Source organism: Monodelphis domestica, chromosome 3 (assembly GCF_027887165.1).
Source record: "Monodelphis domestica isolate mMonDom1 chromosome 3, mMonDom1.pri, whole genome shotgun sequence".
NCBI lineage: Eukaryota > Metazoa > Chordata > Mammalia > Didelphimorphia > Didelphidae > Monodelphis > Monodelphis domestica.
The window spans coordinates 271,909,968-271,924,078 of NC_077229.1; the positions used below are offsets into that span (position 1 = coordinate 271,909,968).

At 32.5% G+C, this 14,111-nt stretch overlaps 1 protein-coding gene across 3 annotated transcripts in view; it reads right to left on the bottom strand.

Annotated features, from left to right (window-relative positions):
* ROCK1 (Rho associated coiled-coil containing protein kinase 1) overlaps positions 1-14,111 on the bottom strand; it is a 133,836-nt gene that overhangs the window by 44,173 nt on the left and 75,552 nt on the right. For 2 of the 3 annotated variants that reach the window (XR_008917682.1, XM_056823779.1), the window contains exons 10-13: positions 12,308-12,467; positions 6,849-6,915; positions 4,493-4,581; positions 3,207-3,255 (exon numbers count right to left, since the gene is read on the bottom strand). Coding sequence is in view for 2 of the 3 variants with exons in the window: in XM_056823779.1 (XP_056679757.1) it covers positions 3,207-3,255; positions 4,493-4,581; positions 6,849-6,915; positions 12,308-12,467 (365 nt within the window). In the remaining variant the exon portion in view is untranslated. The remainder of the gene's footprint in view (positions 1-3,206; positions 3,256-4,492; positions 4,582-6,848; positions 6,916-12,307; positions 12,468-14,111) is intronic. The other variant, XM_056823780.1, reaches the window with a different exon arrangement.

Below are 14,111 nucleotides of genomic sequence, written 5' to 3' on the forward strand. Positions count from 1 at the left end.
TGGAGTAAAGAAGATTTCACTGAAGCACCTTGGATCAAAATCAGCTGCTCAGGCATTATTAGATATGTGACCCTGGAGCAAGTGGGGGAAACTCTTAGTGCCTCCTAAGGTAATTCTAAGACTTTAACCAGAGAGCAGTTATTCATCCAATGGAAGATGCGAATTTCCTCACAGAGAGCTACTAATTATCAAATAACAGATCTAGACTTTGACATTCCCTCTTCTCTCTCCATAACTATCCACGCTGGAGTAAGGTAATGAAGGTCTTAACTATTTTGGTGATAGGTTTTGAATGGAAGGAAGAGGAAAGAGAGAGATGTTGTAGAGGTAGCATGAATACAGTTGTTAAATATTTAATATGCAGAGTGAGCAAGAGTGAGGATGAATGTCTGGCATTTTAAACCTAGGTGAAAAGAAAAATGGTGGTTTAAGATAATATTAATTTAGAGAAGTAAGTCTGGGTATGTCTAACATATCTATGGCACATTCAATTCAAAATGTTCATTAGGCAAACAGATATGTAGGAGCAAAATTGTATAGCACAGGAATTAGTAGTGGGAATGAAGCCAAAATAGATGAGGAGGTATTTTTCAATGGAGGCAAGTAGACAGAAGAAGGCCCTATGCAAAGCCACTATGGGCACGTAGGTGGTGTAGTGGATAGAGTACTTGCCTGAAATTGGTTAAACCTGAGTTCAAATCTAGCCTCATACAGCAGCTGTGTGGCCTTGGGCAAGTCACTTCAATCTTGTTGGCCTTGATTTTCTCATTTGTAAAATGAGCTAGAAAAGGAATGGCAAACCATTCTAGTATCTTTGCCAAGAAAAACCCCAAATGGGGTCATGAAAATTTAGACATGACTCAACATGTAAATCCAGTTTCTTTTTGTGTTTCTTAGAGGCAGTCTTATAAATGTCCTATAAATGACTCCTATCATGAATAGCAATCATTAGTACTTTTTCCTACAATCCAATCAGGCTAGTTGCATGTCCATGGTGAACCTAAAGAATCATAAAACAAAAGTATTCTCATATGAGAAAACTTAAGCTCATATAAGTACCACTCATCAATTTAATGGTACTTTTTATTTTACCCTACTCCACTTGCTGTATTTCCCAAGTTCAGGTTCAAACTCTGCCCCTTCCATTCCTATATATACTTTTTACCACTATTACCACCTACTATAGAGAGTCTGCAGGAAAAGGTGGATTTTAAGCCTCAGATTCAAACTGGTTTAAAATACCATCTCAAATACCTGGTGTTTCTGACATTATGGCAAATCATATAATCACCAAACCTCAGTTTTCTCATTTATAGTGTGATGAACCCTTGTACTATATAAGTTAAAGCTATTTATAGTAAAGTGCTCTAGAAACAAGTAATTCATATTTAGATTACAACTTTGATGGATATGCCATTGTAGGCACCCCCTCCAAACCTGGAGAACACATCCCACCCACTTTACATCCTGTGCAACTCTTGTCCATGTTCTCCCATAAGTCCTTCATAGGAAGTATTACTCAATATGTTGGGGGATGTTCATCTAGATTTCCTGACAATGCTCAATACAAATGGAGGATATAGGCTACCCTAACTACTTATCCTTTGCTCTCATTTCAGGACCAGCTTCTCTTTTTCCAGTCATACAAATCTTTTGATATTTTTTAATACTACTTTTCCTATGTGACTTTTTGTTGCCAAGAGGCTATACTCTCCTCACATCAACCATTTGTCTTTCCACTGTCCTTAGGTCAGCTATAATTTTCTTTTTGAAGAAGCAATAGATGAATTATTAGGAACTACCTTTGCCAACTCTTTCAAGTAAAACAAAAGTTTTAATGAAATAGATGAATATTCACAAAAACACAAACCACACACCAACCCCCCCCAAAAGAAAAAGATAACCTAAATAGCCTATTTCAAAGAATAAGCTGAACAAGTCATTATATGAACTCTAAAAAGAAAAAGGGACTAGAAGGATTTATGAGTAAAGCCTCAACAATCAAATCTGGTAGTCAAAACAGAAAACCACAGAACTTCTCCAAATTACACATTCACAAAAAAACATTAGCAAAGAGATAAAGCAATTCATCAAAAAGATTATACACATAACCAGGCTAGATCCACTGCAAGGATGGTCTAATATTAGATAGATTATAAACACAATCAAATACATCAATGAAGAGAATAGTAAAAATCACAAAATGGAATAAATGCAGGCAAAGAGGAAACAAATTTACTTATAACCCAGGAGTTAAGATTGAAAAAAATATCTACAAAGATGCAGGGCACAAAATAAATCTCCACACATCAACAGCATCTCCACAAATCACCTCCAAAACTGAGCAGGAAGATAGAGAGAAAAGGAATGATGTTCATGCAACACCTGCTTTCCCTACTCCTTTTTACATATTGTTCTTTTTGCATGCCTCAACTATGAGAATTACTACGTTCTACTCCTTTCCTAATTTTTCCACAGTTTATTAAATTTTTCTCTCTCTTATGACCATCAAAAAAGAATAAAACCATTCCCAACATACTATATTTGTTTGTTCAATTTTAATTTCTTGTGAACTATTAGAAGTTTAATACTTTGAACATACTATCATTTTTTCCTCCTGTTAGGAGGAAAACATTTAATTCATTTTTAAAAACCTTCTGCATACATTCACCTTTCTGGATTTAAACCTTTCCTTTATAATATGCTAAAATTTCAAAGCATTTGAAAAATGAAACTGTACAACATTAATTAACATCATGACCAAACATAATTCTACAGTGTCTGAGAAGAAAATGTTATATACACCTCCTGACAAAAGTTATAGACTTAATATGCAGAACAAGAATTACATTTTTGGACATGGCCAATGCAAGAATTTTCCCTGATTTTGCTATAAGGTTTTTGCTTCTTGTTTTTCTTTTCCAAAAGGTGGGGAATAGAGAAAATAAATTATTTTAGTTGAAAAGTTTTTAAGAAGAAACAAAATCGTATATCCACAGTGTTCAGGAAAGTAAAATGATACTAAATAGTCAATTCATAACTCTTGAGTTAAAAACTAGCTCTCTATTTCAGAGTGACTTTTAGTCAAAAGGTTATGCCTTCACCATATCCTCGCCTTCTATTTAGTATTTCAATATATAAGCTTTAAGGTAAATATTACTATGAGATACAAAAACAAATTTTCACATTAAAAAACCAAGACCTACCTCTTCATCCAGTTCTTTCATTATCTTGTCTAGCTTTATGTTTGAAGTTCTACAAAACAAAATTGAGTATAATGAAAATATAACCACCTTGATTATTTGGAAACTGATATCAACATTCCTTGTCTCTCATTCTTGCTATTTGTATTTTGGCCATATTGCTTTGGTGGAAGTTTTGAAAAAACAATGGTAAAATTCAAATAAACACTAGCAAAAGTAAGGTTTGGGGACTACCTCACTATCTCATTTGTTATCCTGTTCTGCAATGACAAGGATATAATTTTAATCTATGGTTATTTTAATGACAAAACACTTAGAGGTCACATATGAGTCCTCTAACATGTAATTACCACCAAAAAAAAAATCCTCAAATCTCCTGATTTCTTAAATACGCACGCTTTCATTTATTTAAGCCATTAGAAGAAATCAAGTAAATGCTACTGAAGATCACAATAAAGAAGGTGTTTCAATAGCATAGTTACATGAAAAATGTATTTAATTCAATCTTACAATTATATTGTCATTATTCTATTGTCCAGGGGCAGGTAGGTGGCTCAGGGAATAGAACCAGACCTGAAGACAGGAGGTCCTGGGCTCATATCTGGCCTAAGACACTTCTCTTAACTGTGACTCTAGTCAAGTAACTTAATCCCAATTGCCTAGGTCTTATCACTCTTCTGTCTTAGAACCAATATTCTCAATTCTGAGACAGAAGGATTTTTAAAAAATATTGTCTATTAAAAAAAATTATTTCTCTGAATTTGTTCCTTCTGTTGATCAATCAACATGAACAGTCTACTGCAATACTCTACTAAATATCACATAGATCAGCACTAACATTTTTTATTCAAAGATATGTTATTTTCTCAATATATGTAATAATAATTTTCAACATATGTTTTCCAAAACTATAAGATCCAAACCACCTCCCTTCCCTCCCCCAACTTGGAAATGGTAAGCGATTTGATATGTATTATAATGAAAAACACTCTTCCATATTGGTTATTATTATAAGACAGTGCTAACATTTTAAGTCATGAGAAAAGAAATTATATTTCTTTAAAAGAAAATATCATTAATTCTAACCTAAGCAAATATTCATTTCTCTTTCTTCCAGACATACTTTAAGAGTACATATTTACAATAACAACTTTTAAGTATTTAATAACATTAAATTAATTAGAAATAATTTCTGTGATTCTTGTATTTACAGAATATAGGCTTTGAAATAAGTAGCTTCCATACAATTTAAAGTCTCTGCAAGATGTGTGATTAAAATTTAGTCTCACCTGCATTTTTGTTCCATTTCATCTTTTAACTGTATTTCATTATGCAGTTGTTCTTCCAGCTTATAGATTGTGTTTTGCAAACTTTCCTGCTTTAAAAAATGAGATAATATTCATTTTTACAAAAAACAAAGCATTAAAAAATTAATGAAACAAATTTATAAAAGCAAATCTCTAATTTCCAGAGACTAATTCTTCTACTATAGATTGTTCTGCCTCTTTTTTGCTCACTAATTTTTAAAGTTTTTACTGTGAAGGGTTACTGAGGTAAGGAAAGGAACTGAAATTCGATCACTAAAATTTCCAATTTGTCTGCTTTAAAAAAAAATGTATAGAGGTTTTGGCTGGGATTAAAGGCATACCAAAACTATTGAGCAGATAAGACTTCTAAAAATCCAGTGTTTTTATTTAAAAAACAAAGAAAAAACCTGATACTTAAATAAATGTAGTTACGTCTACTTGTAACTTGTACTGAAATAACATTTATCATATAAAGAGAACAGGTGAACTTAAACTGAAAACCAATTCCTATTGGAGAGAGAAGAAAACGAGCATATGTTCATTCATATAGATTATCACACTATAAAAGTAGTTTAAAAAACCCTATCTGGGCAATTGTCACATGTAATGATTTCCAAAGCATTTCACTTGGCTTACAATGCCTTCAGATTTGAACATATTTGTATAGAAATATAACCCTTTATCATCTTAAAGCACTGTCAATATGCTTTTAATCTAGGCACCATATAAAAGTGTTAAAACTTGCATCCGTTGGTGAACTTGATTTTTTAAAAGATTCTGATCACTTTCATCTCAATATACTCAATGTCCCTTGTAATCCTATTTGTTTTACAAAATGAAAAAATTCTACAAATTCAAAACACTAGATTTCCCAATGTTAGAACTTCCTATCTAGATAAATTTATATCTTTCACTGAGATAAAGTTGAGAAAAGTGGAGGAAAAGTTGCCAAGAGACCCTTGACTGACACTAATTATTATCACTGATGGTCTGCAGAATAGTATTCAAGGAATCTGTGAAAAATTTCAACTAGAGAATAGTTATAAATATAACTATTATATAAATATGCATATATTATATAAGCATAATATAAACTAGAGAATGTTATAAACACACACACACACACACACACACACACACACACACACACACAAATACACATGCACATGCAATGCACACATTTCTATATAAAAAGAGAATATTTCCCGGGCCATATAACGAGTAGACAATCTTCAATCCCCACCTATACATTTTTCTTCTCTTCCTAGATCCTATCCAAGCTGAAACAAGCATGGTGACAGCTAAGAAACTCAAGATCTCCCTCAGTAGGTAATACTATGCCCATACCAAGTGGTATTATCTAGTGGCATAGTCTTTTGAATTACTATGGGGAAAAAATGTACAAGCATGAATAAAACCCTCTCCTCTAAAGATTTGAGAAAATGCTTTTCTCTCCTTTGCAGAGGGATAGAACTATGGCTTGAATACTGCATATAGTAGCCTCAGGTGATGATATGCTGGTGAATTTGTTATTCCTTGCTACAAAGGAGTGCTTACTGGGTGAGAGAAGGGATACATTTTGAAATGACTGAATTATAAAAACAAGTATCAACAAAATATTTTAAAATCTACTTCCTCTGGTTTTAGGTAAGATTATGCTGGAAACTGCTAGGTACTTTGGCAATCTGGTACTTAGGCTTGGAATAAAAATAATCCTAATATTTGAAATTTTTGTTATTCTCCCAAGTATGAAAAACTGAATCTGACTTTCAAAAAAATATTATTTTTGAATTAAATTGTAGCATCATTTTTTCCTTCAAAGACTTGCATTTTACCAGACAGATACAATATGAAATTCAGAAAATAAACACATGATAATTATGAAAAAGAAAAACACAAGAAACTAGAGAAGAGGAACATTAATATAGGAAGGAAGAGAGAGAGAGAATATGTGTATGTGAACACACACAAAATCTCCATTGATGCTTAGAACACCTCAGGAATTAGGTGATTATATAATTTTCATTTCATAGATGAAGAAATTGAGGCTGAGAGAATGCAGTGACATGCTCAGGATCACACTCTTAATAACTCAGGCTTGCTCTTAAGTGCCTGAGGAAAGATATGAATTCAGATCTCCTTTACTCAAAGTCTAATTGCTCTATTTGCTATGCCTCGTGGCTTACCACTGGAAGGGATACATGGAATGAAAGAAAGAAAGTTAAGGATTCCAAGGGACAGAGGTAAAGAGAGAATGAATTCCAGGTATGGGGAAAATGGATTATTGTAAAATGCCAGCTCTGGAGAAAACTAATAATCATCATAAGGAAATACATACCAAGCTTTTATCCACACTGGTGGCAGTTCTATTATCGTTAGGATTTACTGAAGATACAGATAAATATCTAGGGGAGAAGGGTGAAAGAAAGGTTTTAAGATTATTTTAATAGCTGATGTCAATGATCAAGAATTGAACCTACTACATGTTTAATACTATCCTAAAAGTCATTAATATAAAAACAAATGTAAGGAAAACTAAAACATAACATTAACACACTATATATTAGGGTCCCTGAAATGATTCATTGAAATATGTCCTCACTTCCTGACCATATCTTCACCATGCTGCTTGCTATTGTTCTCATTTTTCTCTGTCAGACCCCAAACTTTGGATATTTTCTCTGACTCTCCCAGTTCTGATCGGTGAACTATCTAGTCCAGAAAGAGGCTTCCACACCAATTTTCAACCATCTCCACACTATGTCATCATATGTGTTGGAATCATCTGGATTCCAATGCCCCTTGATATGCCTTTTAGAATATAAGCTCCCTGAGGACAAAGACTGCCTCATATGCTTGGATTTATGTTTTTAGCACTTAAGAGTGCCAGGCACACTTAATCAATGCTCTGCCCATCTATTATTATTCAGGAAAATAAAATAATGAAAATTTCCACTACTTCCTATTTAACCACTTAAGAATGAATCAAAATTTTCTTATTTTTGAATTTTTTTAAAATCAAAATTACTTATTTTTGTAATTTCAGATGTAAAAGGAGTATGGAACTTTAAAGATTAACCTAAAACTAAAACCTAAAAACTGATAGACTATCAAATATTCTGGAAAAAAATAATACAAACAAAAACTGCTGGGTAACTGGAAGTATCTAAGTAGAGATTAAACTCTTCAAATTTTGGTGTAATGGGAGTGTCACTTCAAGTTCATAAAGATATACATAAAAAGGAATTGTGCTGCTTTTGAGAGCTAGACACAATAAATATTAAAATAGAATTTTTTCTATTTGTTCTATTCAGGCAGGATCCCTGTGTGTGTCTGTGTGTGTGCGTGTCCATGCTTAGGCATGGGTTCCTCTAACTTTAAGATCTTTATAGTTTTAAGAGTTTTACTTTAGTCTCTCTAATGAATTAACAAATAAGAAAATGTTTTAAATACAGCATGAAAAATGCAAAAAAGTAATAAGCACTAAGCTTCCTCCATCTTTTCTAAAATGGCTATTTTCCCCCCTCCCTTTGCTGTTTTGTATATTTAGTGGATTTTTTCTGGGGAAAAGTGAATAAAATAGTTGGGAGTTCAAGATGATAAAGGGAAGTAAAAAACAATTAAACTTTCTACCCAAGTGATATTCATAGCCTTCATTGTGAAGGTTCAGCCACAATTCAGTAATAAAAGTTTGTTCAACTTGATTACAATTGTATCTAGCTTTTATAATCTTCTATTTTACTTCAAAGTAATGGAGGTTTAAGAAATAAACTTCATGGTACTAATAGGTCTGATCAATATAAGATTTAACTTAATGAACAGTTACAACATTCATTGATATAATATAAATACAAAATGACAATCAATAATAGATATGGCAACATTATTAATCACCAAATGTATATTTCTGTAAAAATATTTTTATATAACAGGAAGAGAGAGTGGACTTGTAGTTTCCTTGTTACAGGGAAATCCTAGATGAGGAAACTCCCTCTATCAATGCAGTTTGGGACTTTCTCTACACCTTATGCTTCTACACAGTTGCTCTTAAATATGGAAAGGTTACAAATTTACAAAGGATCACACAACCAGTATGTTTAAAGGCAAGACTTAAATCCACATATCCAGGGCTTCAAAACTAGTTCTCTAAACTACAATGTCAGGCTACTTCTCCATAGATATTCTAATGAAACTCAAACTGAAGGTAGAACTAAAGCAATGTGGTATAGAACTTATTGTAACATGTACAAATGGTAGACACAGGTACTCTAGGATGACTGGCCTCAACTTTAAATAAAATTTAAATTTTAAATACACATAATCAATAAGATATTGGCATAAAATTCAAATGAATTTTTGTACACATTAGAATCTTGTCACATCTTAATATTACAAGTAAATTGACAATGGCCAATTATGAAAACTAGAGTGGGAAAAATTCTTTTTTATTCAGTCCAACTAGGTCATTTTGTGGGAAGGCAGCTAGGTGGCATAGTGAATAGAGTTGCTGGGCTTGGGATTCAATTCTGGCCTTACAGATACTTATAGCTATGTGATTTTGGGCAAGTCATTTAACCAGTTTGCCTTGATCCAGTGGAGAAGGAAATAGCAAACCACTTCAGTATTTTTGGCATGAAAACCACATGGTTAGTACAGAGTTAAAGAATTGAACAAGAGTGAAAAAACAAAGGTCATTTTGTAGATAAAGAAACTGAAGTTCAGATGGGTTAAGTGATTTGCCCTAGGTCACATAACTTGGTATATAGCAAACTTAGCACTCCAACATTCTTTCTATTTCTATAAAATGCTGCCAAAATAGATTAAGTGAAATTATATGTAAACAGAGGTTAACATGAATTGTCTCACTATCAAATTGTTTTTGCTAATATCAAAAACTTTCACAGTATAATGAAGATGAATATATTCAATAACAATGAACATTTAGTGAATACAGAAAAAAGTTAAAAATACAATACCAGAAATAGTCATGTTTGCGATAAAATCACAAAGAATGTTAGTCAGAATATTAACAAATCATAAGTCTCTTTTTCTCAATTTTTATGAAAAATATGTAAAATATAGGTACTTAACAGTTTTTTAAAGTTTGACAGAATTCTCCTATGAATCTGTTGGGCCCAGGAACAGTTTGTTTCTGGCAGTTTCTTTTACAGATAGATCTATTTCCTTTTCTGAAACTGGGTTATTTATGATCTCTATCATTCTGATAAGGGTATTTTATATTTTGGAAGGTATTCCTCTATTTCTTCTGTGTTCTCAATTTTGTTAAGTCTATAGCTGCATAATGCATTATGATTTCCTCTGATTTTGCTGTGATTTCACCTTCTATGTTTGCTCTTTTATTGATTTGATAAGATAAACAACTTCAAAAGACTTTAGAAATCTGATCCACACAACCAAAATTTGACCAACCAAAATTCCAAAGGATTCATGATGGAAAATGCTATATGCATCAAGATACAGCACTGACAGACTCTAGAATACAGATTGAAGCATATTTGTTTTTTCTGACATAGCTAATGGAAAATTTCGTTTTGCTTGACTAAACAGATTAGTAACAAGTTTTGTTTTCCTTGTGGATGTGGGAGAATTCAGAAATGAAAATAAAATAAAATTCAATTTAAAAAAAAAGAATCTTGTAGTTGGAAGGGACCTCAAAAAGCATCTATTTAAACTTGTAGCAGAATAAGAATTCCTTCTAAAATGTATCTGAAAATGGGCTATAAGTGTTTGTTTGAAAATATCTATCCAAGGAAAAAGGAATGCAGTTTCTACTAAGGCAGTCTATTCTATTTCGGAGAGCTCTAAATCATTATAAGTTTTTCCTTATGAAACTTAAATTTATTTTCTAAAGCCTATGTTTATAAGAGCACCTAGCTGCCTCTTGATTTCAAGTCACAAGAAAGAGATAAACCAGAAAGAGGCAGCACACCCCTTTGCTACTTGACCATCTTTCAGGGCAAAGACAAAGAAGTCTTATCAATTAATCAGTACTGGAAGACAGCTACCAAATCTCTGCTACATCTAAAAGCAAGTTCCAAACATTCCAAGTTCCTTCACAAAATCCTCATATGATATGAACTTAAGGCCCTACAATATCATCATAGCTGTCTTCTTGACCCTAAATGTGGCATGCAACATGAAACAGTACCTTTAGAAATACTTAAAGTTCTTTGGGAAGAATTCAGCAGGACTATCACTTCTTATATTCTAGATACTATGTTCATTCAATAATTGTGATACTGATATATGAAGAAGCCCAAGTGTATTTGATCTCATTTTATTAAAACTGATCCAAAATTCTAGACTGCCAAGATAAAAATATCATCTAACATATTTACTTTTGTGTTCTAAATGTCATCAACAAATATATGAATATTATCTATTCTTTTAACAAATTTTATAACTGATAAAAAACTCTAAATAGTATAAGGGGCATAGATCTCTGGGACAGTAAATTAGAGACCTCAGGCTGGCATGAAAACAGGTCAGATAAGAGTCTCATATTTGTTATTTAGTTTCAAATGTTCAGTGCTTTTTGTTCCCTTTCTATTTTGATACAGATCAGGATTTTTATCTGGATGTTCATAATCTTTTCTTCTGGTACTTACACCAAGGTAGTTCTATCTTTTTAAACCCTTACCTTCTGTTTTAAAATCAATGCTATGAATTGGCTGAAAGCTAAGTGCTAAGGGTTAAGCGACTTCCCCAGGGTCACACAGTTAAGAAGTAGTCTGAGGCCAAATTTTAATCTCTAGGCCTGGCTCTCAGTCCACTGAGCCACCTTCCTGCCCCTTTTTCTATATTTTTTAGAGTACTTGATACTCCCTGATAATTTGCAGAGTTAAAGCATCTCAAGTCCTTTACCTTCTCTATGGTACGAGAAAACAGCTTTTACTTTAAGCAAAGGTAACAGTCATTTGGCTGAGGCAGAAATAGAAAATATTTAATGAACTAAAGTTTAGGTTTGCTCAACAATAGTAGGCTAATCCTAGCATTAGAAAAATTAATCAAGTCAATGACATCATCTAATAGAATAAAGGCTTGCTCCTTTAGAATTAAAGCTATTGCTCAAAGCGCTAATAACAATGTTCTTTGATGGCACTAATTTAATCAGAGCAGAACTTCAGATTTCTGTTATTCTAATATTTTTTTAAAACCCTTACCTTCCATCTTGGAATCAATATTATGTGTTGGTTACAAGGCAGAAGAGAGCTAGGCAATGGGGGTTAAGTGACTGGCCCACACAACTGGGATATGTCTGAGGTCAGATTTGAACTTAGGACTTCCCATCTCTAGGCCTGGCTCTCAATCCACCAAGCCACTCAGCTGCCTTCCTAATATCTGATTTTTAATCAAACTCTTTAGATATTAAAATTAACCCTATGTCTTGGATTTCAGCCATGTGTGTATGTATGTATGTATGTATGTATGTATGTGTGTGTGTATATGTATATATATATATATATATATATATATATATATATATATATATATATATATATATATATATATATATAATGCCTAAATTTGAGGGAAACCATATATACTGCGCAACTCATAAAAGAATTTCTAAAAAAACAAACAAAAAGCAAATGAAAATTTCACTAACCATGGAATACTATGAAGGATATTAAATAGAAAATCTTCTAACTTTTCTTGAAACGACAGAAGGGGGGCTTTAATGTTACTAAATAAGCTTCCATTTAAAATTTATCTTACTGAATAATGATTTTGTTATACCCATTGCTGCTATTAAAAACACTTCAGAATACTTACCTACGATTGCTATAATATGTAAATCCTACAAAAGGTAGTTGATTACCAACAAAAGCTTTTGGAACAGGGAATGTTTCTTCATCTCCCTTGTCCTCTTCTAAGTCATCAAAATTACTAGTATCGATGTCACTACTGAGATCAGGTACAACAGGTGCAACAGCTAAAGATAAAAGAAAATTGGTTATTTGGTTAAAAAGTAAAATAAATTTCCATCACAAATGAAACAAATCAAACTACTGAGAGTTTCACTTTTTTTTTTAAAGTAACTTGAGGTTGGACAAGTCTCATGTTAAAAATTTAATCTTTGAGCATAAAAAAATTATTTTGCCATCTTATGCTTTCTTACAAAACAATTATCATTTAGCTATGAATACATTACCAATCCACAGAAATTAGAGATGGAGTAAGACTAAATCCAGTTCCTTGTGGTCAGTCCCAAAAAAAACCCCAAAAATGAATTTCTCTCTATAACACCTTTAGTATCATAGTTGAAATATAATAAAGTTATGGAATACAACTATGCAGCAGGGCACAGAGAAATGATTTGTTTTATATGGATGAACTAATGGAGGATTAAATGTAACCAATAAAATACCAACAATATTACCTACCTGCTAGATCATGGAAATAGTTTTGTTTTGGGTTTGGTTTTTTTTTTTTTTGGTAAAAAATTCTTCATTGTACCCACAGTCATTACAACTAGATTTTATCTTCAAAATAACCATTACTGCCCACAATTTTCTCAACTAGATTGAAAACAGCACTCAGAATCAGCCTGTTTCAACAATAATCATGTTATGAATAACTTACATTTCTTATATTTGAGAGTTAATAATAACAGCTAACATTTATGTAGCAAAACTGCCAAATACTGGGATAAATATAAATACTTTACAATCTCATTTGATCCTCACAACCACCTTGGGAGGCAAGTGCTATTGTCTGAGGTCACATTTAAAAACAGGTCTCCTTAACTTCCAGCCTAGAACTCTTTCTGCTATACCTCTTAGTTCAACAAAATGCCATCCAACCATTACGAGTTAATCTTGTTGTTACCTAATTTTTTATTTTAATTAATCCATTCTTATTACATGAGAAATTGTGAATAGTTATCATAACTCTGCGCTCTTCTTGGTACAACTCAAATGACTTTCATTATATTGAATTTCACTATTCTTTAATTAAAATTTATATAAAGTAGTTCTCCAAGCTTAATTTAAACATTCAGAAAGATACTTCTGTTTTGGGAAGCCCAGTAGTTTTATAATACAAAGACTGTTTGATGTTCTTAAGAATCATAGTAAAAAATAGTTTTCAAAAATAAATGGATCTCCTGAGTGTTAGTAGTTATATGAATGTCAGTTTCCCAACCCTATGGGGTTGGCTTATTCTTTTCCTTAAAAGTCCCTGAAACCATACCCAAGAGTTAACTGATTAACTTTATGAATGGATTAAAGCTCAAGCCATTAACATAGCTTCCTGGTCATCTAAGTAAAACAAATCCACAAAGCATTCCAGCTGGCTCTGTGGCTTAGAACAGGCCAACCAGCATCATGACTAACACCAGGAAGCTGTCCTCAACTCAATCAACTATATCTTTCCTTTCCCTGCTCCCAAAGTTCTTCCTCTACAAGGATTAAATAAACCTCCTTTGATTATAGTTAAGTAAACTTCCTTGTGCTGTCAAGTTGGAGTACTAACATGTCATTTCATTTCAGTTTCAAACCTGAACCACTGTATAAGCCTGGCCAGATCTGGACTACCATCCGATTATCCTTAAAGAGTTGACTATATTTAAATGTGG